Raw genomic sequence first — 27,710 nt, 5'->3', positions numbered from 1 at the left:
TAATTGGCTCTCCTTTAGTGACACCGAGTGAGCCTGTGGTTGATGGAGCCTGTCTTCCCAGCCTAGGGACTGCCTCCCTGGTGTGCCCAGCCTGCATCCCCCTCAGAAGCTAGGGTTCTTTGGGAAGTGCGCCCCACCAGGAACCGGAAGGAATTGCGCCTTCCAGGCTGGGCCCCAAGGAATTGCCTGGGACTCTTATACTCTCTATTTCTGGACCCTCCTGCTCAGCCAGGCAGGGTTTACAAACAGGGAAAATCAAAGGAAAGGTCCGTAGACACCTTGATGAGGTGGACCCACGTTCCCCCGCTCTGACTTCCAGTCCGCCTTTTCCTAACATATTCATCTCTCGGAGTCTCTGAGCGCTTTTGAGTTATTAGCCATATTCCCTCCCTGCCCAGCCTTCTTCTTGCTTCTATACATCTTCGCTCTGCGGGATACGCTTTCTCTTCTATTTACAGCTTCTCCCGCTCCCCACCCCTCCCCGTGGCCCCATAATAGGCCACGGAGATAAATAAGAAACATAACTCTTTTCGGCTATTATTATTTTGTTGTTGTTTGTTTGTTTGCTCCCCGGCACGGCGACATAGAGAATAACAAGCAAACAAATCTTATTACCGGAGTAATCGCAATAAATAAAAAGCGTAACCGAGCGTGGAGCTCCGGGAAGGGGCCACGTCATGGGAGCGATTGCAAGAGGATTTTTAAAATTTAATTTACCGGCAGCGGCCTCGCTGCTCCGCGGATGCCTCGCCGAGGAGATGGTGTCTAATGAGAGGGGGTTGTTATTGCTCTCTGACGACACCCACCCCCGAGGCTGACTTCTGCTTTGGGTCTTTTTTTAAAGGGGGAAATTTGGCTCAAGGAATATCCCTGGAGAAATTTCCTTGTCAGCAGCCCCGATGCTGGGGACAGCGGCACGGAGCATGCTCCATCATGGAGTCCTCAGACTTGGCCTCCCTTCCTCTGACGGCAGATCATTTCCCCATTCGCCCCGGAGCAGATGGGGAGTCACCCTGTCACCTGTGAACCTCCATGAAGAGGTCACGGTGCAGTCCTCAGGAAGGCAGGCGGGTAACCACTAAGTCTTGGCATTCAAGGGTTTATCCTTTTAGCCATCTGATTCAATTCGACGTCAGTTTATATCCACTTATTCTTGGGGGGAGGGTCTCTGATGGGAGTGGGAAACAGTGAGCTTCTTTTTCTCTTTTTAAAAAAATATATTTTATTGATTTTTCTACAGAGAGGAAGAGAGAGGGACAGAGAGTCAGAAACATCAATGAGAGAGAAACACCGATCAGCTGCCTCCTGCACACCTCACACTGGGGATCGAGCCCGCAACCCGGGCATGTGCCCTTGACTGGAATTGATCCTGGGACCTTTCAGTCTGCAGGCCGACGCTCTATCCAAGGAGCCAAACCAGCTAGGGCAGTGTGCTTTCTTGATTAATGGTGCCTGTTGTGTTGTTTATCCTGTAGCCATCCTACCACGTCCTTTTGCTATTCGAGTTGCTTCTCTTCTCTCACTTAAACCTTATTTGTGCATAGTCCCATCCTGCACTAGTATTTTTTTGGTTTGAGATGTTTTAGATTTTTAAAATACAGTCTTATTGACATCAGATCAGAAAGGAGAGGGAGGAAGAGAGTAACATCAGCAATGAAAGAGAATCATCCATCGGCTGCCTCCTGCACACCCCACTCTGGGGATCCAGCCCACAACCCCCCAGGCTTGTGCCCTGACCTAGAACAGAATTGAGACCTCCTGGTTCACAGGTCGACGCTCAACCACTGTGCTATACCAGCCGGGTAGTGGGGGTGGGTGGGAGGGATTGCGTTGTTTTTGATGTGTAAACCCAGATAATCCTAAAAGGATGTCCGGAGATCCGATGCAGGCTAAGCTATGGTCCTTTCCCGAGTGCCGTGTCACCCTCCGAATCCCGGGCCGCCCTCCTCCATGTCAGGGTGAAGGGTGCGGATGTCCTGTCCGCCCATCCTGACGAGGCTGGGCCTCCTTCCAGCTCATTAGCGCCCCCTCATCTCGAGCTGTCATTGTGGAGATGGGGACCACAGGAACTCTCTTCAGCTGTAATCAAGGCCATTGAAATCCGTCTGATCTAATGCGGGGACGGCCTTTTTTTTTTGAAATGTAATTCAACAGCGAGCCATTCATCTGGCCCTCCTGACACTGAGTTATTGGAACGTCCTAACTCCGTGGATTTGGCCACCACGGAGAGGCTGCGCGTCTGGAGCACGCCATGTGATCGATACCCGGCGGAGAGCAGCTCTGTTCTCGGTGGGGAGATCACTGACACGCACGGCGTAGCGTTACACAGACTGTGGACCGGCAGGGAGGGGGTGGTGCGAGCCAGCGTTTCAGGGCACAGACAAAGATGTGCGCCCAGAGAGGGGATGCCGGGCCCCCCACGGAGAGGAGGCGAGGATTTCCATGGGGCACGTTCTCCTGGACCAACGCCTCCTCCCTCCCTGATGAGTCGGCACAGGAGGGTCTCGGGCGCTCCAGGCAAACGCGTTTCTGCGGTGTGGTCTTGCAAACCGTGGAATCGGCGGGAACTCGGCGTGTAGTCCGGCTTTCCGTCCTGAGCTTGATATTTCCCGTTGGCATCCCAACCGTTGTAGCCAAACAGCTTTGGCGTTAGAGCGGGAGTGGGAAACCTTTCTTCTGCCAGGGCTCCATTGGATAGCTACACGAGTAAAAGAGTAAGATGCAAATGGACCGTGCCGGCGCAACACCCCACCAGCCAATCAGGAGTGAGTATGCAAATTAACACAACAAAGATGGTGGGTCACTTTGCATACAAAGTGTTCCACCCCGCCCCAGCCACTCGGCCTCTGAGCAGTGTAGGAAGGCGTATAAATGTGGCTCTGGGTCAGAGTGAAAAGGCGGCTCCCGCTGAAGTGAAGGCAATGCCGGCAGCCAGGGGAAGGAAGGCCCATTCTTGCACAAATCTTTGTGCATCTGGCCTCTAGTATATACACAAAATAAATTTTTTTATTGATTTTAGAAAGGAAGGGAGAGGATAGATAGAGAGGAAGAGAGAGAGCGAGAAAGGACAATGATGAGATAGAATCATTGAACAGCTGCCTCCTGCACATGCCCCACTGGGAATGGATCCTGCAACTTGGGCATGTGACCCCGATCAGGAATTGAACTGCGACCTCCTGGTTCACAGGTCGATGCTCAACCACTGAGCCATGCTGGCCGGGCCCATGGGATATTTATCACATCATTCACTGGCCATGCAACATTATCATCTTAACATATCGTCTGTTCTGTTTGGTCAGACATTTAATTCACACACCCCTACTGCCTGGGCAGGGGCGGAGCCTGTAACCAAGTATGCGCCTTTGACCGGAATGGAACCCGGGACCCTCTGGTCCACAGGCCAATGCTCTATCCACTGAGCCATCCAGGGCAGGAGTATTTCACATGGGAAGAGGAATAAAAAGGGAACCAGCTCACGGAGTGAAATGATAAGTTTCATTTTATAAGGGCGATGACAAATGCACTAGACCTTTATGTAATATCCCTGCGCCGGAAGCAGACATTGCCTGGGGATGCATATTTAGTGCCTTTCATAGGGTATTTTGGTATATACCGGGTGTCATTAATTAGGCAATATTTCTACGCGTGCGAAGCGAGGACATCTCTGGAGTCCTCGGTGACATTTCCAGCTTTAGGCTGCCATTTAGCGTCTTCTATGTTATTTTATTTCTCTCCGTCTGAATTAAGTATGCCTAAAAAAATGCTCTGAGAATTTTGTGCATGGCCTTTTAAGAAAATATATATACGTATTTATTGATTTCAGACAGGCAGGGAGAGAGAGGGAGAGAGAGAAACATCAACGATGAGAGAGAATCATGGATTGGCTGCCTCCTGAACGCCCCCTGCTGGGGATGGAGCCTGTAACCCGGGCCTGTGTCCTGACCGGGAATCGAACTGTAACCGCCTGGTTCTTAGGTCCACATTCAACCGCTGAGCCACACTTGCTGGGGAAAGGCCCTTTCTTAAAAGCAAAGTCCTTTCTCGCCTTGAGATGAAATAATTTGTGCCCATTTGGAGGCTCACGTTCTCAGCTCTCACTGAAGTAAAATAAAATAATTGAGCCCCACCGGTCAGGGCACATGCTCAGGTTGGGGGCTCGATCCCCAGAGTAGGGTGTGCACGAGGCCGCCCGTCAGTGATTCTCCTCCTCTCTCTCTGCCCCTGCTTCCCTCTCTGAAATCAATAAAATATATATTTTTTTAAAAAAATAAGACTATAAAAACCCCACCTTTGCAACACAGGTGTGATGAATAGGGAAGAACAAGAACGCGGTGATTTTTCTCCGAAAGTAAGAGTTTTTTAAAAAATGCGTTGAGCATAATAGAGTGTCAACCACACTATCACCCTGAAAATTATGGCCCCGGCCCCGCGGACTCGCCGCGTAAATCTGACAGCGGGGACCACGGCCGCGTGCCGGGCACGTGCTGCCGGGATCCTAACTCCCATCCATCTCCCCGGAACCGACAGGAAAGGTCTCCTGTCCCGCGTACTCAGGGCCCTATAATTTCCGGCGCCGTTCTCGCCGGAGTGGGTGAAGACAACCTTGAACCGTGTCTCTATTTGTCACTGTCTTTCGGGCCAATGAATTCCTCACGGCGCCTGCCGCTCTGTGTCATCGGACATCCCTAGGTTTGCCCGGGGCACGCGGCTGTGTGGGAATGCCGACACATCCGGACCCACAGGAGACAAAGCCGTGTGGCAACACGCAGCACCAACACGTGGACTTGGATGAATATTCTTTTTTTTAAATTTAATTTAATTAATTTATTTTTAAAAATATATTTTATTGATTTTCCACAGAGAGGAAGAGAGAGGGATGGAGAGCTAGAAACGTCGATGAGAGAGAAACATTGACCAGCTGCCTCTTACACACCCCCTACCGGGGATGTGCCCGCCACCAAGGTGCATGCCCTCGACCGGAATCGAACCTGGGACCTTTCAGTCCGCAGACCGACGCTCTACCGCTGAGCCAAACTGGTTTCGGCAGAATAAATTTAATTTTATTGTTTAAAGTATTACATATAGTAGTATGTATATCTCCCTTTCTCCCTCCCATTTGAGCTTCCCCCACTCCCTGTCGCATGCCCTCATACTCCCCCCGCCCTCCCCAAGTGTCTTTTGTCCATTGGTGTGCTTATATGCATGCATACAAGTCCTTTGGTTGATCTCTTTCTCCCCTCCCCCAGCACTCCTCAGCTTTCCCGCTGTCATTTGACAGTCTGTTCATTGCTTTACTGCCTCTGTATCTACCTTTTTGTTCATCAGTTAGAAGAAAGCTCAGTGGTTGAGCATCGACTGATGCACCAGGAGGTCAGGGTTCAATTCCCAGGCAGGGCCCATGCCTGGGTTGAGGGCTCATTCCCACTAGGGGGCGTGCTGGAGGCAGCTGATGGATGATTCTCTCTCATCATGGACGTTTCTGTCTCTCTCTTCCTCTCCTTTCCTTTCTGAATTCAGTAAAAATATATTTCTTAAGAAAAGACCTGTCTGCATGCTCAGCCTATCTTTATTTTCTTCACTTCATTTTTTAAAAAGTCTTTATTGTTGGGCCCTCACCGGGTTGGCTCAGTGGATCATGGAGCATCGGTCTGCGGACCAAAGGGCTCCGGGTTCCATTCCGGTCAAGGGCATGTACCTTGGTTGCAGGCTCCTCCCGGCCAAGGCCCTGGTCGGGACTCATGCAGGAGGCAGCCAGTGGATGTGTTTCTCTCACCTTGATGTGTGTCTCTGTCTTTCCCCCTCTCTTCTACTCTCCCTAAATATCAATGGAGAAATATCCTTGTGTGAGGACTAACCAAAAAAACAAAAATCTTTATTATTGAAAATATTACTTATGTCCCTTATTTTCCCCCATTGCCCCTTCTAGTCTGCCCTCATCCCCCACCTCAGGCCTCCACCACCCTACTGTCTGTGTCCATGAGTGATTCATAGATGCATACAAGGTCTTTGGTTGATCTCTTCCCACCCACCGCCGCCTTCCCTCTGAGATTCCAGTCTGCCCCATGCCTCTGGGTCTCAGGATCCATTTTGTTCATCCACCCATCCCTTGATTGTTGGGGAAACTCTCGGATCATTAGCTCGCCTCGCCATTTCGGCACTTACGCGGTGGAATCGAGGTGGTAACTTGACCCAATTAACCTTTCTTGATGACTGTACTCATCACCCAGGTTAATCGCCACCCTGCAACAGGCCCCTCAGCCAAGCAGGGTTTTCTGAGTTGTACTTCCTTTGATTTTCTTTTTTTAATCCTATGTGCCCAGTGAGCTGGAGGCACGCATCTAATCTAACCAGTGAAAAAGAAGTCCCTTTGCTTTACGCCGAATCCCTTAGTATCCGACCTTGCTCCTGCGCTGGAGGGTATGCTGTTTAGATCCAGAAATTGATAAGGTGAGAAGAAGAGATGCCGAGAGAGACAAATACCCAGCATGCCGCGGGAGCCTGGGAAAGGCCCCACCATGCCATTTGCTTTTTGGATGTAATTGAACGGATGCTAATTTATTTGCTTATTATATTTATGGGATGCACCCATTGCCGATTAGCCCCTGGGTACATTTTAAAGAGGATTGTAAAAGGAGATGCGCCGCTTGTCAGGATAGGCTAATTAAGATTCACATTTACTCTCTAACACAGAAGCACGAGGAATAAAACCGGTCATGGGCCAGGCGACATTCTCATCAAGTGTTCCTAAATAGGATCCATTAGCGGGGGTCCCCGCTCCATGACTATGGTTCCGCCCGCTGCCAGAGGCCCTGGCACCAGAGAAAGTCAGAATTGATCGGGGGGGAAGGAGCTATATTGTTTCCACAGCGACAATTAATAACCCGATGTGCTACTAGGCTCCTATGAGGTGCACGCAAAGCTTGATTAAGTGGGTGTGGCTTCCCCTCCGGAGGTGGTGGACAGTTCAGCTATAATTGATACAGAAGAGACAAACCCATTGCATCAGGGGTCATAGGTCTTGTCGTGTTGGATTTGGTTTGCTCATACAGCTATGACAATTGCTGAGGCATATTAATTAAAGTATATGTCCAAAAAGTAAATTTAAAAAAAACTAGAGGCCCGGTACATGAAATTTGTACAGGGGTGTGTGTGGGGAGGTGGGGGAGGGGGGAGGGGTCCTTCAGCCTGAATTGTGAGAAGGTGCAGGCCAGGCCAACGGACTTCACTGGTGCAGGGTAGGGGCTGGGGAGGAACATGGGAGGTTGGCCAGCCAGGGAGGGGCTGTGGGAGGGCTCCAAGGCGTGTCCGGCCCGCTGGCTCAGTCTCGATCTGCTGGACCCTTCCAGCAAGCTAACCTATCTGTTGGAGCGTCTGCCCCCCTGGTGGTCAGTGCACATCATAGCGAACGGTTGAGCGGCCTTAGCATATCATTAGCATTTTACACTTTGATTGGTTGAAGGAACAACTGGCCACTTGGCATATTCAGCTTTTATTATACAGGATTCTTTTTCTTTATTGATTTTTACAGAGAGAGGGAGGGAGAGGGGGAGAGAGAAAGAAACATCAACCACGAGAGGGAATCATTTATCAGCGGCCTCCTGCACATCCCCCACCCACTGGGGATCGAGCCTGCAACCTGGGCATGATGAGAGAGAATTGACTGGGAATCGAAGTCTGACCTCCTGGTTCATAGGTCGATGCTCAACCACTGAGCCATACCAGCCAAGCCAAAGTTAATTATTTGTAACGAATTCATCCAGGAGACAGAGGAAGGAATGCATGAGTAGTTACCAGAGAAAGAGTTCCTGAGTTCCCCCTGCTTCTGGGGAATAAAGAGTAAAGAATCACCACCGAAGTGAGGACTTCTCTCATTTTTTCTAAAACTTTATAACTCTGCCAGGAGAAAGCAAACCTGCTTTGATAAATCTTGAAATAGCAGAGGGGTCTTCACAAGTGTGTTTGTTTTATTATGTATGTGCCTTTTTTATTTTTATTTTTTTGGCATCGAATGGCTTCAAACTGAATAGTGATTTTCTATCCAAACCACCTTGAAGCCCGCCCAGCGTGGCTCAGGGGTGGAGTGTCGACCTAGGAACCAGGAGGTCACGGTTTGATTCCCGGTCAGGGCACACGCCTGGGTTGCGGGCTCCATCCCCACTGTGGGGCATGCAGGAGGCGGCCGATCCGTGATTCTCTTTGATCACTGATGTTTCTATCTCTCTCTTCCCCCTCTCCCTTCCTCCCTGAAATCAATATACATATATTTAAAAAAAGACAAAACCGTTCTGAAATTAGCCTTTCCCTACTTACCATCCGCAGAGCGGGAAACAGGATGGGTGACAGCGTCCCATTGTTTTATAAATTAGCCCAATCGGAGGACGCTGAGTGCGGGCATTAGCCTATGTTCCGGGAGGGTAAATGAGAAACATGGATCATAACCAACTACGGAATGCTAAGGATCTTGGCGCTTTGACCTGCGCCATCAAACAGCTGAGTCATGAGGAAAAAAATGTGAGCTCATCGAGGGAGGTAAACCGTCTTCCAAATAACTTGGCACCAAACGCTCCGAAGAGCCGAGTTCTTATTTTTATCTCGTCTCCCAGGATTCCCCCGTCACACACGGAGCACAGAAACTCCCTGGCCCGGGGCCTGGCTCTGCCTTTTGAGATACCGTTCGCTTAAGAGTGACCTTCTCAATCCTCACCCCGCCACCGCTCCCCCAGACCACCCATGGTTGCCCAAGCTAGCAAGCAAAAAGATGGGGCGCCCGATGAAAGATGAACTTCAGATAAAAAGCAGATAGTTTTCAAAAATGATGCCGCCCTTCACTCGGCCAGGGTGGCTCAGTGGTTGAGCACCGGCCCATTAACCAGGAGGTCAGGGTTCGATTCCCGGTCAAGGGCACAGGCCCGGGTTGCAGGCTCCATCCCCAGTAGAGGGTGTGCAGGAGGCAACCGATCCGTGATTTTTCTCTCATCATGGGTGCTTCTCTCTTTCTCTCGACCTATCCCTTCCTCTCTGAAATCAATATATATATATTTATATATATATATATATATATATATATATATATATATATCTCAATGATGTTTCTATCTCTCTGTCCCTCTTCCTTCCTCTTTGAAAGTAATAAAAAATATTTTTTAAAAAGAAAGAATGAATGAATGAATGAATGGGTGAATACATAAGCGAATGAATACATTTCAGTTGAGCCAGATTTCACTGCCCTTACCTATAGTACTATGAGTTTAAAAAAAAATCAATCCTGAGAAAAGCATAGACATCTATAGTGTTTAAAGACAGCGATATGTCGATACTGTTACAATAGAGCTCTGCTTCGCACACATCTCCTGCAGGCCTCACGAGGTGAGCAAAGTCCTTCTCTCTACAACCGGGTGGAGTGGTTGTATAAACAGAAGCATACTCCGATCGCTTAGGGAGGGTACTTGTGCGAACGCACACAGCCCCGCTGAGAACGGCGGGTAAGACAGGGAAGGGGCCTCCGGCAGGTGGCCGAGCCAGCTTTCTCTCTCTCGTTTCGGCAGTAAATCTTGCTCTGGGAAGGAATTAATGTTTTTAGCTCCTCGGTATTAATAAAAACATTAAGGACCGGCACAGTAAAATTTTATTGACTAATTTTCCACCATAACTTGCCTGTGATGCCGCTGTACTATATTTTTATGGGATGGAAACACTGTTTTGCCGGCCGCATAATAATGACTTGTAAAAGGGAAAATAATGTTTTGAAAACCATTCGTTGGGATGGGAGGCATTCCGGCTTAGGATATTTAATGCTCTTTTCAGAGAGGGAGGCCTGGAGCAATTTAAAACAAAGTAAGAAGGGGCCCTAGCCAGTGTGGCTCAGTGGATAGAGTGTCCTCGGCCTGCGCGTTCGATTCTGGTCAAGGGCACATACCTTGGTTGCAGGATCCTCCCTGCCTGAGGAGGCAACCAATCGATGTGTCTCTCTCTCACATCGATGTTTCTCTCCGTCTTTCCCTCTCTTCTGCTCTCTCTGAAAATCAATGGGGAAAATATCCTCGGGTGAGGATTTTAAAAATCCTATATAATAAAAGCCTAATATGCAAATTATCCCCTCCGTGGGGAGTTCAACCAGGGGAGTGGGGCCAGCCAACCGCCCGAGGCCTCTCCTCCCCGGCTCACCCTTCACCGGCCTGGCTGGCGGTGGAGGCATGGGATTGGCGGGCCTGGGGTCGGGGTGTGAGAAATGAACAGCCTGTCCGAGACTCTGCCATCCATCACACCTGCCTCCTCAGAACACCGGGGACCAAGGGACAGAGAGACGGAGAGAGAGAACACAGGCACGGGTCTGAGAGGTGGGGCATGAAGAGGAAGTCAGAGCTGGAAGAAGAGCAGAAGGGCAGAGAATCACCTGCTAACCTCAGGAGGGCCGGCCGCGTGGCTCAGGGTGGAGCATCCACCTAGGAACCGGGAGGTCGTGGTTCAATTCCCCGTCAGGGCACCTGCCCCGCTTGTGGGCTCGATCCCCCACTAGGGGGCGTGCAGGAGGCAGCCGATCCATGATTCTCTCTCATCAATGTTTCTCTCTCTCTCCCTCTCCCTTCCTCTCTGAAATCAATTTAAAAATACAGTTAAAAAAAAGTAAACATTTATCCCGTGGATTCTGACAGTCAGTGGAGTGAACATATTGAGTGCCACTTCAACGTCAGGTTCCTCTTTGCTCTGCCGCCAGTACTCTGCGTATTTATCCATTCATCCCAGCCACCGCGCGGGCATTAGAAGAGAGAGCCCTGCCCTTACCCCCTTCAGGCCACTAGGAGATGCTAAGACCTAGAACTCCCTTTTCCTCAGAGGGCTGGGCAGCGGGTGGACCCGCACATCCTGGAATTGCCCAGTTTGCTTGCTCTCGGCAGGGCAAGCCTTGAGCTGGGAGTGGAGGGGGCAGGTGGGAACAGCCTGAAAATGCAGCTGACACCGTGGGAATCCGGGGAGAGAGGGCGAGACACGTGACGCATCGATTGCGCTTCTCGACGGGGCTTGACTGACTTGGAATTTATGTCCGCGCCTGTCAGGAACACCCACCCGGGTGTTTAAGCCGATAGGACGTGGGTTTTAAATCACTCAGAACCCAAACAGCTCGATCTTCAACGTCAGGAAACCCTGCTCTGCATCCCTTCCAAAGAGGGAGAGAATCCCAAATTGGCATCCGCCGTACACTTGGTGCCAGCCCGCGTACTGAGTCCCTACCCTGGCCCAGCTCTGTTTAGGGACCTGCAGGGGACTATCAGGAGGTCTGACATCCATTTCTTTTTTTAAAAAATATAGTTTTATTGATTTCAGAGAGGAAGGGACAGGGAGAGAGAGAGAGAAACATCCGTGATGGGAGAGAATCATGGCTCGGCTGCCTCCTGTACGCCCCCTACTGGGGAGCATGGGCCCTGAGCAGGAATCAAACCGTGACCTTCTGGTTCATAGGTCCACGCTCAACCCCTGAACCACACTGGCCAGGCAGATGTCCATTTCTTATCTTCAAGGAGCTGACCAAGGAAGAGAGGGACGCACCCCCCCTGCCCCCCGCTGCTCGCTCTGCTTAAACGTCTGTGCTCACAGAGGACCTCCCTGACCGTCTAATATCCCAGGGCCTGGCCCTCACAGCACCCTCCATCTGCCTTACCCTTGTGGTGTTGTTGTTGTTGTTGTTGTTCTTCTTCTCCTTCTCCTAATAAAGTTTTATTGATTTCAGAGCAGAAGGGAGAGGGCGCTAGAAACATCCATGATGAGACAGAATCATGGATCGGCTGCTTCCTGCACGCCCCCTCCTGGGGATGGATCCCGCAACCCCGGGCTGTGTTCCCTGACGGGGAATCGAACCCTAACCTCCTGGTTCTTAGGCTGACGCTCAACCACCGAGCCTTCCTCTTCTTCATTGCTTCTGTCGCTCTTGGCACCTTCTGACGTGACCCGTGTCCACCCCTGTGCCTATCACGTGTCTCTCCTCTCCGTGGGGGAGTTCTAGGAGGGTGTGGGCACGTGGTCTTGCCCGTGGCTCTATCACCAAGCCTAGGCACCCACTCAGTTACGAGAAAATGTGGGCTGAAGACAAGGAACGGCCTATGAGGGCACGGACCACGCCGGGTGGCCATGTCCAGCGCTGTCAGATACAGCAGGCGATTTCCCCGTGGCCATCCATACCCCCCATCCTCACAGAGGCAGACAGACACGGCCATTAAATATAGATGTGTGTTCTGCAGCCTCCGATCCACGGCAGGCGCGGGGGTATGAATAATACAGGCATCGCTCCCGGGAGGAGAGATGGAGAGGGACGGAGAGGAGGCCTGGGCCCTGGCCTCCCTGCCCCCCCCCCCCCCACAATCCCCCGCCCCACCGAGCTATCTCTCACTTTCTCTTCATAATATTTGGGGAGTCGGATAGAAGGCGTTCTGTCCCGGAAAGCAGCCCAGGTGACACGCTGCCAGGATCTCCTGGATTTACGGCCGCAATTACCAGCCGCACGCTGTCCGGCAGACGCGTGGTCTCATCTGCAGGAAGCTGGGCAATTTGTTTTATGAGGATCTTTTCCAGAGCCTGACCCCCAAACAACCGATCTCCGTGTTTATGTTCTTAGCAAGTTTACGAAGAGGCCCCTGCAGCTGCCGCCGGGCCCAGGCGTCTGGGCAAAACCTGAAAAAGGCAGGAGGGAGACCCCCTCCCCCCAGTGGAACATGTTAGAAGGAGGTTTTTGTCCAGGAAGGTTTTCTATCTTTTTTAGGAAAATTACTTTTATTGATGTCAGAGAGGGAGGGAGAGGGAGAGGGGGACAGAGACACATCACTGATGAGAGAGAAGCATGGATCGGCTGCCTCCTGCATGCCCCCTAGTGGGGATCAAGCCTGCAACCTGGGCATGTGCCCTGGTGGGGAATTGGTTGATGCTCAACCACTGAGCCACACCAGCCGGGCCAAACCATCATTTTTGACGGAACTTAGGTGGTTATTAGGTTCATCGTCCACTCTCCTAAACATGTCCTGCCTCTCAGATATTTTAAAATATTTATATATATTTTATTGATTTTTTACAGAGAGGAAGGGGGAGGGATAGAGAGGTAGAAACATCGATGAGAGAGAAACATGGATCAGCTGCCTCCTGCACAATCCCCACTGGGGATGTGCCCGCAGCCAAGGTCCATGCCCTTGACCGGAATCGAACCTGGGACCTTTGCGTTTGCAGGCCGACGCTCTATCCACTGAACCACACCGGTTCGGCCACCTCTCAGATATTTTTCTGCTGCAGAACTGGGGGCATTCAATGCGGAAGCCTTGTACCACGCAGTGGAGCAGTCACGTGAAGGCAGGAGGGGAGTTGTGTTTGCGTCCAGAGAGGGTGAACGCCGGCTAGAAAGAGTCACGTGTAGGTGACCAAGCCCTATTGCCTGCTGGATGATACTCAGCCTTCCTGGGCCCACCTGGGCCTGCGAGAAAGCAGAGCTGGATGCCTGACCCAGCACTGTGAGGAGCGAATCTCCTTTGGTGATAATGTATTTATAATCCTGTTGTGCTCCTTGGAGCAAAGACGCACCATGAATATGAAATCATAGGAAATAATCACGGCGCTGACCTCCGGGCCTGTCTGGGATGCCCGGGGGTGGTTTGAGGCTTAACGAATTTGTGTTTGCGAGAAGATTCTGAGATCCCCGTGAACCGGGGCGGGAGAGCACGAGGGTTATTAATTATGATGATTATCGGCTCCCGCGCAGACTTCTCGAGATGGAGGGGCAGGTGCCCGTCCAGGGCACAGCCAATGTCTCATCCCTCCGACGGATGAACTCTGCACCAGATAAAACAGTCATGACTCTCCGTAGTCTGTCCTGAATGAACTGCTCGGGCCCCCCCCCCCCCTCCCGTTTCGTCAGGTGACTCCGGGTGTGTGTAATAAACTCAACTGGCCCAGCAGGCGTGGCTGAGTGGTGGAACGCCCGCCTATAAAGTAGGAGGTCACGGTTCCATTCCCAGGCAGGGCACATGCTCGGGTAGCAGGCTCGAAGTGGCTCAGTGGTTGAGCATCCACCCAGGAACCAGGAGGTCACGGTTGGATTTCTGATGGGGGCACAGGCCCGGGTTGTGGGCTCCATCCCCATTGTGGAGTGTGCAGGAGGAAGCTGATGCATGATTCTCTCTCATCATGATGTTTCTCTCTCTCTCTCCCTCTCTCCCTTCCTCTCTGACATCAATAATGTATTGTTAAATATATATTTATTTATTGACTATAAAGAAATATATATATATTTAAAAATATAAATATATAAAAATTTTATTGACTTCAGAGAGGAAGGGAGAGAGAGAGAGAGAGATAGAAACATCACCAACAAGAGAGAATCATGGCCCTCACAGGTTTGGCTCAGTGGATAGAGCATCGGCCTGCAGACTGATAGGTCCCAGGTTCGATTCCAGTCAAGGGCATGTCCCTTGGTTGCGGGCATATCCCCAGGGAGGGTTATGCAGGAGGCAGTTGACCGATGTTTCTAACTTTCTTTCTATCTCTCTTCCTCTCTGTAAAAAAACACACAAAACAATAAAATATATATATTTAAAATAAAAAAGAGAGAATCATGGATCGGCTGCCTCCTGCACATCCCCTACTGGGAACTGAGCCCACAACCCAGGCATGTGCCCTTGGCCAGAATCTAACCTGGGATCCTTCAGTCCGCAGGCCAACGCTCTATCCACTGAGCCAAACCAGCTAGGGCCATGTGTGTGAGTGTGTGTGTGTGTGTGTGTGTGTGTGTGTGTGTGTTTATTTTAAAGAAAGGGTTCCTGAGCGTGTCTGGATGGGCCTCAAGCTCCCCTCCTCAGCTTCCTTCTAATGGAGCAGGTTGCATCTGGCCGGGAGCACAGAACACGGTTAGCTAATCCTGAACTTCTGTATTCAGCCCCTGATGTGGTTTCCGGTCCTGTTGGCTTTGAGCTCAAACCCACAGTTTGAGCTGTGGTGCTTCTGCTAAAACAACAGCTGGGTGCCGACGGTGCGCCAGCTGCCGCCTGCTCTGGCAGCCACTTGAGCTCCTAAACGTAGACAAATGGGAAAGTGACGAGACGCCCAGGTTTCTCCCTGCAGCCAGGAGTCTGCAGCTGGGAAGGCACCAGGCTGCCTCCCCCCACCCCCCCAGCAATCAGGCGTCCCCCCAAAAATCACTTCCCTTTCTCCTTGCCCCAGGACGGCTGCCAAACTCGGGGAGTCTATTTCCAGCCTGCAAATTAGGCTCACTTCTTTGCGAGGAGCTGCTGACCCAGCAGCAGACGCGTAAACCCAGCCGGGGAAGTCAGCCGTTGGAGTTTGAGGAGGGCGTGCGGATAAAGGGAAACCAGGGACGAATGAGATCTGGGGGTCACACACGCAGGCGCCCCTCCACCCCAATCCAGCACAGCCTGCAAAGCCAAATACACGATTCAAAGCACACCTCCTTGTTTCCTCTCTTCAACTTTGTTTTAAATATATATATATTTCTGTTGATTTCAGAGGGGAAGGGAGATGGAGACAGAGATAGAAACATCTGTGATGAGAGAGAACCATGGATCCGTGGCTTCCTGCACGCCCCCTAGTGGGGATCGAGCCTGCAACATGGGCATGTGCCCTGACTGGGAATCGAACCGTGACCTCCTGGTTCCTTGGTGGACACTCAACCCGTTAATTCCCACACCACGGGGCCACCTGCTTTTGGCCTCTCAGTATTTGGATATTCCTAATCTGTTGTCATCTCCTCCCTGCTTCTCTATGTGAAGATTTATACGTGGCCCTGGCCAGTTTGGCTCAGTGGATAGACTGTTGGCCCTATCGAACCCAGTAGGGTCCCGGGTTCGATTCCAGTCAAGGGCGTGCACGTACCTCGGTTGCAGATTCTCTGGCACTGGTCAGGTGTGTGAAGGAGGCAACCCACCCATGTGTCTCTCTCACATCGATGTTTCTCTCTGTCTCTCCCTCTCCCTTCCACTCTCTCTAAAAACCAATGGGGGGAAAAAATCCTTGGGTGTGGATTAACAAAAAAAAAAAAAAAAAAAAAAAAAAGGAGGAAAAGATAAAAGATGGGTAAGTATTGTAAAGACATCTCTGCCATCGTTGTGGAGGGAGTTTCTCGAGCCGTCACGGATGAGCGCGTACACTCCATCTTCTCTGCTCATCCAGAAACCCTTCCCATTAAGACCTTGCAGGCATTGGAAATTCTATTAACGGGAGATTGAGCCCTCCATTTCATAATTAGAAAAGTCCCAGGGAGACGCAACACATTAACTCATAATTATAAATGGCTGTTAGCGCCTCCCTCTCCCTCATTGACCCCCCGTTCAGAATTAATTGCGCCCGTGTCCCTGTTATTATCTCCTTAGCGTGTTTACGGTGTGTTTGGCTGGCTGGCCTCAGAACCGAGCTACAAAGGCGTCAAGATTCTATTTTATTTTTAAAATATATTTTATTGATATTTTTATAGAGAGGAAGGGAGAGGGATAGAGAGTTCGAAACATCGATGAGAGAGAAACATCGATCAGCTGCCTCCTGCACATCTCCCCACCAGGGATGTGCCTGCAACCAAGGCACATGCCCTTGACTGGAATCGAACCTGAGACCCTTTCAGTCTGCAGGCCAACGCTCTAGCCACTAAGCCAAGCCAGCGGGGGGGGGGGGGGGTGCCCCATAGTGCCCATCCCGGGGCTCGGTGCAAGGAGGTTGCTTCTTCAGTCACATGGGGTGATGCACCGTGAGAACCCACAGGCGGACTCGCGGTGGTGACAGGGATATTTCTCACCCGGGGGGCGAGGAATCGGAACCAGATGTGCGCCGAGTTCCCAGCCTTGCCTCCAGGTCTGATCCGGGAGCTGATGGATTATGTGGTTGAGACGCCGTCGTGGGGAGCAGATGGAACGCGAGAGTGATGATAAGATAACAATATCACTTTATGTCTGTAGAGTTCCTTCATTGTTGAGAACAAGAGAGAGAGAGAAACATCCATGATGAGAGAGAATCATGGATCGGCTGCCTCCTGCACGTCCCACACTGGAGATGGAGCCTCAAACCCCAGCATGTGCCCTGACCGCGAATTGAACCGTGACCTCCTGGTCCATTGGTTAACACTCAACGTCTGAGCGAGCTAGCTGGGCTTATTTTATTTTTAATGATGACGAGTTACATCAAATGCGAGCACCTATGAAAACCAAAAGGAAGTGGTTTCCCCTCCTACTGTACGTTTGCAATTTTCAGTGGGGAAAATAATAGCAATGCTTATCTTCATTCCCCCCCCCCCCCCCACAAGCAAAGCAGGGCCTCAAACTGTTTGAAGGATGACCCCCTTTTCAGAAGTTAGAGGCACTGCGTGTATTGCCAGCCAGTCAGAGCTGTCCATCTGCTGGTCCCCCCTTGGGGAGGGAGCAGCTGTCGCTTCAGCAGATAATAAGATGGGGCACGTCTCGCCCTCAGATGCCTGAACAGATCCTGGGAAGAGGCAGGGCTGTGCCTTTAGTTGCATGCATCACCGAGTTATTAGCTCTAAATTTCCAATGCATTTCGTATTGGGAGAACACTTGAGGTGGGTGCAGCACCCATTGTAATTATGGGTAGTTGCAGAGGTAGAGGAATTATGGGTAGTGGCAGAGGTAGAGGAATTATGGGTAGTGGCAGAGGTAGAGGAATTATGGGTAGTTGCAGAGGTAGAGGAATGGAGGGGGCCATGAGCTCACAAAGAGATGCTCCCATAACCATGGCCATACGTGGACCCCTGGGGGTCCCGAATCCCCACAACCCCTGGGTACCACAATGCTGTCTCCACCCCTGCACTACAAACAAAATATACCGCAAACTGGCAGCTCCCCTAGGTCTCACAATGGCCCAGTTTCTCTCCAAATCATTTTCTCCGGTTCAGGGAATCTCTGGGAGCTATTGCAACACAGAGGAGCAGAAGGTAATGCACTTGGATAATCTTAGATCCCCGCCCCCCCCCCCCCCCCCGCCTGCTTTGCACTGGTTAATAGCCCAGAATCCAATCAGAAATTTATATTGGCTATTGCTTTGCAGTCTTTGGGATGGATAGATGGATAAATGGATGGATGAAAGGATAGATGGATGGATGATGGATGGATAGATGATGGATTGATCAATGGATGGATGGGTGAATGGATGGATAGATGGGTAGTTGGTTGAATAAATGGATGGATGGAATGATAGATGGATGATGGATGAATGGATGATGGATGGGTGGATGGATGAATGGATGGTTGGATAAATGGATGCATAGAAGGATAGATGGATGGATGGATGATGGGTAATGGATGGAAGGATCGATGGACGATGGATGAATGGATGATGGATGGATGGATGGATGATTGGTTGGATAAATGGATGAATGAAAGGATAGATGGATGGATGATGGATAGAAGGATAGATGGATGGATGGATGGATGATGGATGGAAGAATAGATGGATGATGGATGGATGGATGACAGATAATAAGAGGATCGGTAGATAATAGATACGTAGGTAAACCCATTTGAAATGATGTCACGAGAACTCTGAAGAAGGAACTGTCTGGATGCTATTGCAGCAAAGAGGAGCAACATGCAGTGGCCCGGGGGTCAGGGAAGCTTCTCCGCAGAGCTAATCTCCTCCAGGTTGAACCGGTGGGAAGGTATGGAGCTGAGGGGAGTCCGGATACCATGACCACCAACACCGGTGCTCAGAACATGCTGCGAGCAATCTGGTGGAGCTCTCTGTCTAGATTCTAGAAGGACAAGAGCCGCAGGGGAGGGGGGGGGGCGGGCAGCACTAGAAGATGCCCATGGGACCCTGCTCCTTCCCTTATGGGGGCCCCTGAGTCACCTGACCTACTGAGTAATGGACACCTCACGTAGCAGGACTGCCAGGAGCCGCCCCTGAGCACGGACTGCCCCAGCTGGTGACCGTGGGCTGGCAGGCTGTCCGCACCTGCCGCTTAACATCTCAGTTCCCCTCCCTCTGCATTGCCGTCATCGCTGTCACCGACCAGGGTGGCTGCCTTTGTCATATAACTTGCCGCCTGCCACTGTGCACATTCCATCTCAAGCTCATTTCTGGCACTCATATCCCGTGACGGTATGTTTTCAGGAGAGATGCTCTGGCTGTCCGGGTAGATGTCAGGCTCGCTCTGTCATCTACGGGGATGGGGAGGAAGCCATGTGATGGGAGAAAGAGCCTTGTGGCTGTGCAGAGGCAAACAGACTTGGCCGGACATAAAGCTTCGTTCCCGGCGATAGGATCTCAAAACTGATGTTTCCATCTCTCCCTCCCTCTCCCTTCCTCTCTGACACCAATAAAATGATATTTTTAAAAAACAATTGGATGACCCAATACCCAGCGAAATAGGATATCCCGGTCTTTTGTGGGCCGTGAGCATAATAATCAGGACACTTCCGGAATTCAAAGGACATCTCTTCAAACGGCTGGCCGACTGGGCAGAAGTCAGGGGAAAAGTTGGCTTCCTCCGTTTTAATTGCGGGTCTTTGTTGACGGTAATTTGCTCCAGTGATTTCGTCCTGAATGCGTCTTGATGTGCCTGTCGTTTGTTTGTCCCCGCAGTCACAGATGCTCCCTGCGGGGGGAGGACTTGAACCGGCAGTGGCTGGCGCCCAGCCCGCAGCTCCAGCCAACCATCTACCACGCCAAGGGCCTGCTCCACTACCTGCACAGCACCGGCCACCGCCCCGTGGTGAGTCCTCCCGCCTCCATGGCCTATGCCGCTTCCGACTGCCTTCTGTGGAGGCAGCAGGGGTGGGGAACCTCCGGCCTGCGGGCCAGATAAGGCCCGAGAAGCCATTGGGTCTGGGGGCGAGTTCATTGAACGTGGACCAAACACAGCAGGCTAATTTAAAAAAAAAAATATATTTTTTTTTATTGATTTTTTTTTTTACAGAGAGGAAGAGAGAGGAATAGAGGTAGAAACATCCATGAGAGAGAATCACCTATCAGCTGCCTCTTGCACACCCCCTACTGGGGATGTGCCCACAACCAAGGTCCATGCCCTTGACCGGAATCGAACCCAGGACCTTTCAGTCCCCAGGCCGACGCTCTATCCACTGAGCCAAACCGGTTTCGGCAAAATGTGCAATATTTCCCTGTCGCCCTCACACTCCCATCCGAGGAGACACGTGGTCTACGCCTCTTCCCTCTAGAAGCAAGTTCATGGTCGAGGCCTGGGTCAGGTGAGCTCCCGGGCAGGCAGCCTGGGCCGCTGGGACCAGAGAGAGGTTTCCAGGGAAAGAGGCCCTGGTGACATCAGTGAGACACACACACTCAGCTCGTCACACACAGGGCCCCGCTCTGCTCCGACAGCCTCTCCCGGAAGAGCAGTGCGTGTGCTGTAAAGCCTGGCAGGTGGAAGTCCCGTTTATACACACAAAGTACACGCTAATTAGCTGTCACTGTGACGGCCGCCCGCGGGCCTCCTGCAGGGACCATCTGAGAGGCGGGTGAGCAACAGCCGGTGCTCCGTGCTGCTCGGGTGGTTCTGTGTTGGGCTCGGCGTTCCCTCCTGGTAACCTGCGAGGCTGGCCAGTGCACACCGCCCCTCCCTCATTGCCTGGAAGATTCCCACGGCCTCAAGGTTGACCCTTGGGCCCTTGCCCGTGTGGCTCAGTGGATAGAGCATCGGCCTGTGGACTGAAGGGTCCCAGGTTCGATTCAGGTCAAGGGCATGTGCCTGGGTTGCAGGCTGGATCCCCAGTAGGGGGCGTGCAGTTGGCAACCAATTAATGATTCTCTCTCCTGATTGATGATTCTGTTTCCTCTCTCCCTTTCCCTTCCTCTCTAAAAATCAATAATAATTCTATATACATAGAAACCTAAGAGACCCTTGGACCATTCGACCGTAGCTATGACTCCCACTGACCACCAAGGGGCAGACGCCCAACGCACAGGCATGGAAACATGGAACAGACTGATGAATCTCAGGAGGAAGGGGATGGGGGGAGGGCAGGAAGAGATTAACCAGAGATCTTACATGCACACACTAGAAAGCAGGACACTGATACTGATGGTGGTTGCTGAAGACCAGACAAGTCATTCAATTGATGAGCAATATGGCAATCGTTACATATTCTTTTATCCATCCATCTACCCACCCACCACCCATCTAGCCATTCACCCACCTACCCACTCATCTATCCATCCACCCACCCACCTACCCTCCATCCATCCATCCATTGAGAGGAAGGGAGAGGGAGAGGGAGAGAGAGATAGAAACACCCATCATGATGCAGAAACCGGTTTGGCTCAGTGGATAGAGCATCGGCCTGCGGACTGAAAGGTCCCGGGTTCGATTCCGGTCAAGGGCATGTGCCTTGGTTGCGGGCACATCCCCAGTGGGGGGTGTGCAAGAGGCAGCTGGTAGATGATTCTCTCTCATCGATGTTTCTAACTCTCTATCCCTCTCTCTTCCTCTCTGTAAAAAATCAATAAAATATATTTAAAAAAAAAAGAAAAAGAAAAAAAAGAAACACCCATGATGATAGAGAATCCTGGATCGGGCTGCCTCCTGCACGCCCCCTTCCTGGGGACGGAGCCCGCAACCCCAGGCCTGTGCCCTGTCCTAGAATCGAACCCTGACCTCCTGGTTCATAGGTCCACGCTCAACCATGGAGCCACGCCAGCCGGGCCCTCAGCCTTGACTGCATGGGGGTGCACCGGCCGGCATCTCCAGGGCCTTGGGGAGCCCCGCTTGGTTTAATTGGAGGCCTGGCGGCTGCTGCCTTGGGTTCCCATCACATTCCCCAGAATTCGCCTCTTCCCAGCTCCCGCCCCGGCTCCTGCCCAGCCAGCCGCCCTCATTTCCCTGCGGTGCTGGCATAAATAATGCAGATGCCTCTCAGCCCTGCAGCAGGAGCTGGACCCAGATGCCAGGGTGGGGAATGCAGCCGCTTCGAGCTGTGGGGTTGAGTGAAGAACAGGGGTGGGGGGGCACCCTGCAGACCAGCACAGCCAGGGGAGGTGCAGCTGGGAAGGAGGGGGAACCTCTTGAACAGGGAGCCCCCTTCGCTCACAGGGGAGCGGGAAGGAGCCCCAGGAATGGGGATGGGGATGGGGGTGGGGAAGAGACTGGTCGGGCACGTGAGGAGCATAGCAATGGGGCTGAGCCCGGTCGGCGGCCTCTGTTGAGCAGGAAGGGACGGAGCTCACATTTTCGTGAACGAAATTAACCTTGAACGTGGCTGCCGCAGAACCCATCGGGAAGGATACAGGGAGATAGATGTGTGAGAGCCTGATTTCGGAATGGCAATCCAGTCCACACCGTGGTGCACACGTTTGCCAAGAAAGACAGGGACACAGGGGAAGCAGGGTGACCAGGGGAGGGGAGGGGTTAGGGGTACAATAAATATTTGCTGAACTGCCCAGCCAGCGTGGCTCAGAGATTGTGCATCGACCTAGGAACCAGGAGGCCACGGTTCGATTTTCCATCAGGGCACAAGCCCGGGTGGTCGGAATGGATGCCCATTAGGGGGCGTGCAGGAGGCAGCTGACCCATAGTTCTCTCCATCATTGATGTTTCTCTTCCTCTCTCTCTCCCTCTCCCTCTCCCTTCCTCTCTAAAGTCAATAAAAAAGTATATTTTAAAACTAGATTTGTTGGTTGAAACTGGTTTAGCTCAATGGATAGAGTGTCAGCCTGCAGACTGAAAGGTCCCAGGTTTGATTCCAGTCAAGGGCATATACCTTGGTTGCGGGCACATCCCCAGTACGGGGTGTGCAGGAGGCAGCTGATCGATGTTTCTCTCTCATCAATGTTTCTAGCTCTCTATCCCTCTCCCTTCTTCTCTTTAAAAAAAAAAACCAAACAATAAAATACATTAACACACACACACACACACACACACACACACACACACACACATATATATATATATATATATATATATATATATATATATATATATATATATTTGTTGAACCAGCTGATGAATGAGCCACCAATGATCACTGGTTCACCTGTGGCCGTGATCTGCAAACTGCGGCTGGCAAGCCACATGCGGCCCTTTGGCCCCTTGACTGCGGCTCTTCCACAAAAACACACGGCCCGGGCGAGTCTGTGTTGAAGAAGTGGCGTTCGAAGAAATTTCCGTTTAAAAAACGTGGCTCTCCAAAGAAATTTCAGTCGCTGCACTGCTGCTTTTTGGCTCTGCGGACGAATGAGTTTGCCGACCGCTGTGCCCTGCTCCCATTCGGGGTCCCCGGCACAGAATTTCACAGGAAGGAAACAGGGGCTCCCTCCTCCAGGAGGAAAGGAGAAAGAGCTTTCTCCCCGGACATAACCTGGTAACGTGTCTAGTCATTGCCCCCGACCACGCAGACGAACACGTGCTGGTGATAATTAACAAGCGCTTCTTCCAGGGGACGTCACCCGATCCACTCGCCGATCCGCGTCTCCTCCTCCGGAGGCGGCGGGAGTTTCCAGGGCAGAGCGCCGGTCTCCCGCAGCAAACAGGCCTGTCGTTTGTCCTTTATCTGGGCTCTCGGCATCTGTGAGCGCGGGCAAACACACACACACACACACACACACACACACACACACACACAGAAAAACCTCTTTTTCCCCCCGTTTGAGTTCGGCCGTCAAGGAGCACCTGTCAGCAGACAGGCGTAGCTTCCAGCTTCCCGGAGACATCAGTTGCTAAGAAACCGTCTTGATTTGTTTGCACACTTTTGCCACGAAGAGTAGGTGTTCAGTTCACAGAGAGGAGCTGAGGGGTGAGAGAGGAAGGTTGGTGGAGGATGAGTCCTCAAACGATTATTTTTATGTGTTTTCTTGTTTTGTTTTTGTTTTTATTTCAGAGGGAGGGACGGAAACATCAAGGACGAGAGAGAATCACGGATAGGCTGCCTCCTGCCCGCCCCTGACTGGGGATGGAGCCTGTAACCTGGGCATGTGCCCTGACTAGGAATCAAACTGTCACCACCTCCTGGTTCATAGGTCAATATTCAATCACTGAGCCACACTGGTCAGGCTCTCGTAATTTAATATATATATAATTGATTTTTTACAGAGAGGAAGGGAGAAGGATAGAGAGCTAGAAACAGCAACGAGAGAGAAACATCGATCAGCTACCTCCTGCACACCTCCTTCTGGGGATGTGCCTGCGACCAAGGCACATGCCCTTGACTGGAATCGAACCTGGGACCCTTCTGTCGGCAGGCAGGCACTCCATCCACTGAGCCACACCGGTGAGGGCTCATATATTTTTTAAAAAAGCTTTTGTTGCCGAAACCGGTTTGGCTCAGTGGATAGAGTGTCGGCCTGCGGACTAAAAGGTCCTGGGTTCGATTCTGGTCAAGGGCATGTACCTTGGTTGCGGGCACATCTCCAGTAGGGGGTGTGCAGGAGGCAGCTGATGGATGATTCTCTCTCATCAATGTTTCTAACTCTCTATCCCTCTCTCTTCCTCTCTGTAAAAAATCAATAAAATATATTGAAAGAAAGAAAGAAAGAAAGAAAGAAAGAAAGAAAGAAACAAACAAACAAACAAACAAACGGGTAGATGAGCCCGGTTGACGCTTCTCTCTGCTTGGCCTTGGTTGTAGGTCTTCTGTGACTTCCACGGCCACTCCCAGAAGAAGAACGTGTTTGTCTACGGCTGCAGCATCAAGGAGACCCTGTGGCAGGCGGCGGCGGCCGTGGGTGTGCCCGCTGTCTCGGAAGACATCAGCTACAGGGTAGATTTGAAGTAGCCTCGCGTTCTTTCAATTTTTTTTTCATTCATTCAATCATTCATTCAGTAATTTATTTATTTATTTATTTTATTTTTATTCTATTTTTAAGTTAATTTATTGATTGATTAAGGTATCACATATTTGTCCTCAAGCCCCCATTCCAATCCCCCACCCTCCCCCACGCATGCCCCCATCCCCCTACTGTCCTTGACCGGGTTCAGTGGATAGAGCATCGGCTGGCATTGGATGTTCCTGCCCCACCCTCAGCTGCTCAGTGCCTGCGTGTGCAAATTAGCCTGTCATCTTTGTTGGGTTAATTTGCATACTCACTCCTGATTGGCAGGTGGACATCCTGAAGTGACGGTCAATTTGCATCTTCCTCTTTTATTAGTGTAGATTGATTTCAGAGAGGAAGGGAGAAGGAGAGAGAGAGAGAGATAGAAACATCAGGGATGGAGAGAGAATCATGGATCAGTTGCCTTTTGCATGACCCCACACTGGGGATCGAGCCTGCAACTCTGGCATGTGCCCTTGACCTGACTCGAACCCAGCACCATTCTGTCTCTATCCACTGAGCAAAACTGGCTAGGGCTGAAGTGGCCTATTTTGATAGAGAGAGAGAAAACAAAAAGCCCAAACAAAATCGATACAATAGAAAATGTACTAACAGTAGAGAATCCACACACCCACATTTGGCTTCTTGAAATAGTTAGCCAATGTGACCACCCTTTGGTTAGAGGAAGAAAAGACAGAAGAACCTCCACGCCTCTGTGACCTCATCTTTAAAATAACCTTAAAAATGGTGTCCAGCCCTGGCTGGTGTGGCTGAGTGGATAGAGCGTCGGCTGGCAGATTGAAGAATCCCGGATTCGATTCTGGTCAAGAGCACATGCCAGGCTTGTGGGCTCCATCCCCATCAGAGGGCATGCAGGAGGCAGCCAATCCATGATTCTCTCTCATCATGGATGTTTCTCTCTCTCTCCCTCTCCCTTCCTCTCTGACATCAAGTAAAAAAAAAAAAAAATGGTGTCCATTTCTTGGGTGGATATGAGGTTTTCAGTGGCATTTATTACATGTTTGATGTATTGAGACACGTGAGAGATGTCGAGGCATCGGGTTCTAGGGTGCATTCACCCAGTCCCCTGCAGCTCATCGCAACTTATTTTTAATATTTTATTTTTATTATTTTTAAAAATATATTTTATTGATTTTTTACAGAGAGGAAGGGAGAGGGATAGAGAGCTAGAAACGTTGATGAGAGAGAAACATCGACCACCCGCCTCCTGCACACCCCCTACTGGGGATGTGCCTGCAACCAAGGTACATGCCCTTGACCGGAATCGAACCTGGGACCCTTCAGTCCACAAGCCGACGCTCTATCCACTGAGCCACATCGGTTTTGGCAACTTTTATTATTTTATTTTTTTACTGCAGACGCTCCCCAGAATCCTGGATCGGCTCGCGCCCGCCTTCACCATGAGCAGCTGCAGCTTCCTGGTGGAGAAATCCCGCGCGTCCACCGCCCGGGTCGTGGTGTGGAGGGAGATGGGGGTGGCCAGGAGCTACACCATGGAGAGCAGCTACTGCGGCTGCAACCAGGGACCCTACCAGGTCGGTGGGTCCGCGGGGAGCCCACGCTTTCCGGCCCGCGGCGGTGCGCACCCCACGGACTGCTCTCATGGGCAGCACAGCTGCACCGATCCTGGCAGCTCTCGGTGCCAGTCTGGCGTGTCCATCCTCTGCCCTGGCCAGCAAGGAGGCAGGGTGTCTCCCAGGGGTCGCCTAAGACATCCTGCATAGCAGATGTTTACGGTTCGTAACAGCGGCCAAATTACAGCGACCAAGTAGCAATGGAAGTAATGTTATGGTGGGGGGGGGGGGGTCACCACCACAGGAGGAACTGTATGAAAGGGCCGTGGTATTAGGAAGGTTTGAACCATGGGGGTATGAGAAGGAATTACATACACACCGGGAGGCAGAGCCGTCCCAAGGCTGCCAGCAGGGGCCTTGACAGGGCTCAGGCAGCCGTGAATTTTATTTTATTACTTTTTAAAATCCTAATCCCGAGGATATTTTTTTCCTATTGGTTTTGAGAGAGAGAGAGGAAGGGAGAGGGAGAGACAGAGAGAAACACCGACATGAGAGAGACGACACATCAGTTGTTGCCTCCTGTGTTTGCCCCCAACCAGGGCCAGGTGCCTGCAACCAAGGTACGTGCCCTGGACCCGGGAATCGAACCGGGGACCCTTCAGTCTGCAGGCCGACGCTCTGTCCACTGAGCCACACCAGCCGGGGCTTGTTCTCGCTCTTTGAAATGGAGTGGAACCCATACTACGGACCCCAGTCCCTTCCTTGACTTCCTGGTTCATAAGGTGTTCAATGCTCAACCACTGAGCTATGCCGGCCGGATTCCAGTCGGTGTTTTAAGATTCTCTGCCATGGCTGCTCTCCACTGGAGCAGCTTCCAAGATTTCTATTTTTAAAACTAAGCAGCAATTCCCTCTGTGTGTGTCCGTGCTCCCTGAATGCAAATGAGAAGAGACTCTTTTTTTTTTTTTTTTTTTTTTCAGAAGACATTGAACCCTGTGGTTAAGAGGCAGGCATTAGATATTTTCATTTAAATGTATAATCATGCTATTAACTAGACAACCTGTGGATTAGGGGGCTGTACTTTGTGTTAAGCTGAAGTTTGGGACTAGGGCTATTATATTGAAAACTCAAAGCACATTGCAAAGTCCATCTATTGGGTCAAATTTGTTCTTCATTCTTTTTAAAAAATATCTATTTTAATGATTTCAGAGAGATAGATAGATAGATAGAGAGAGAGAGAGAGAGAGAGAGAAACATCAATGATGAGAGAGAATTATGGATTGGCTGCCTCTTGCAAGCTTCACACTGGGGATCCAGCCCACAATCTGGGCCTGTGCCCTGATCGGGAATTGAACCGTGACCTCCTGGTTCCTAGGTCAACCCTCAACCAGTGAGCCATGCCAGCCGGGCAGCCTTTAGCATTTTTGT

At 51.2% G+C, this 27,710-nt stretch overlaps 1 protein-coding gene across 1 annotated transcript in view; it reads left to right on the top strand.

Moving 5' to 3' along the window:
* AGBL1 (AGBL carboxypeptidase 1) overlaps positions 1–27,710 on the top strand; it is a 138,066-nt gene that overhangs the window by 72,540 nt on the left and 37,816 nt on the right. Inside the window, exons 19-21 of the mRNA XM_036411817.2 lie at positions 19,573–19,702; positions 24,564–24,695; positions 26,127–26,303. Coding sequence (XP_036267710.1) covers positions 19,573–19,702; positions 24,564–24,695; positions 26,127–26,303 — 439 coding nt within the window. The remainder of the gene's footprint in view (positions 1–19,572; positions 19,703–24,563; positions 24,696–26,126; positions 26,304–27,710) is intronic.

Source organism: Pipistrellus kuhlii, unplaced genomic scaffold, assembly GCF_014108245.1.
Source record: "Pipistrellus kuhlii isolate mPipKuh1 unplaced genomic scaffold, mPipKuh1.p scaffold_m20_p_42, whole genome shotgun sequence".
Taxonomy (NCBI): Eukaryota; Metazoa; Chordata; class Mammalia; order Chiroptera; family Vespertilionidae; genus Pipistrellus; species Pipistrellus kuhlii.
This window is presented reverse-complemented; position numbering and strand designations above follow the sequence as displayed.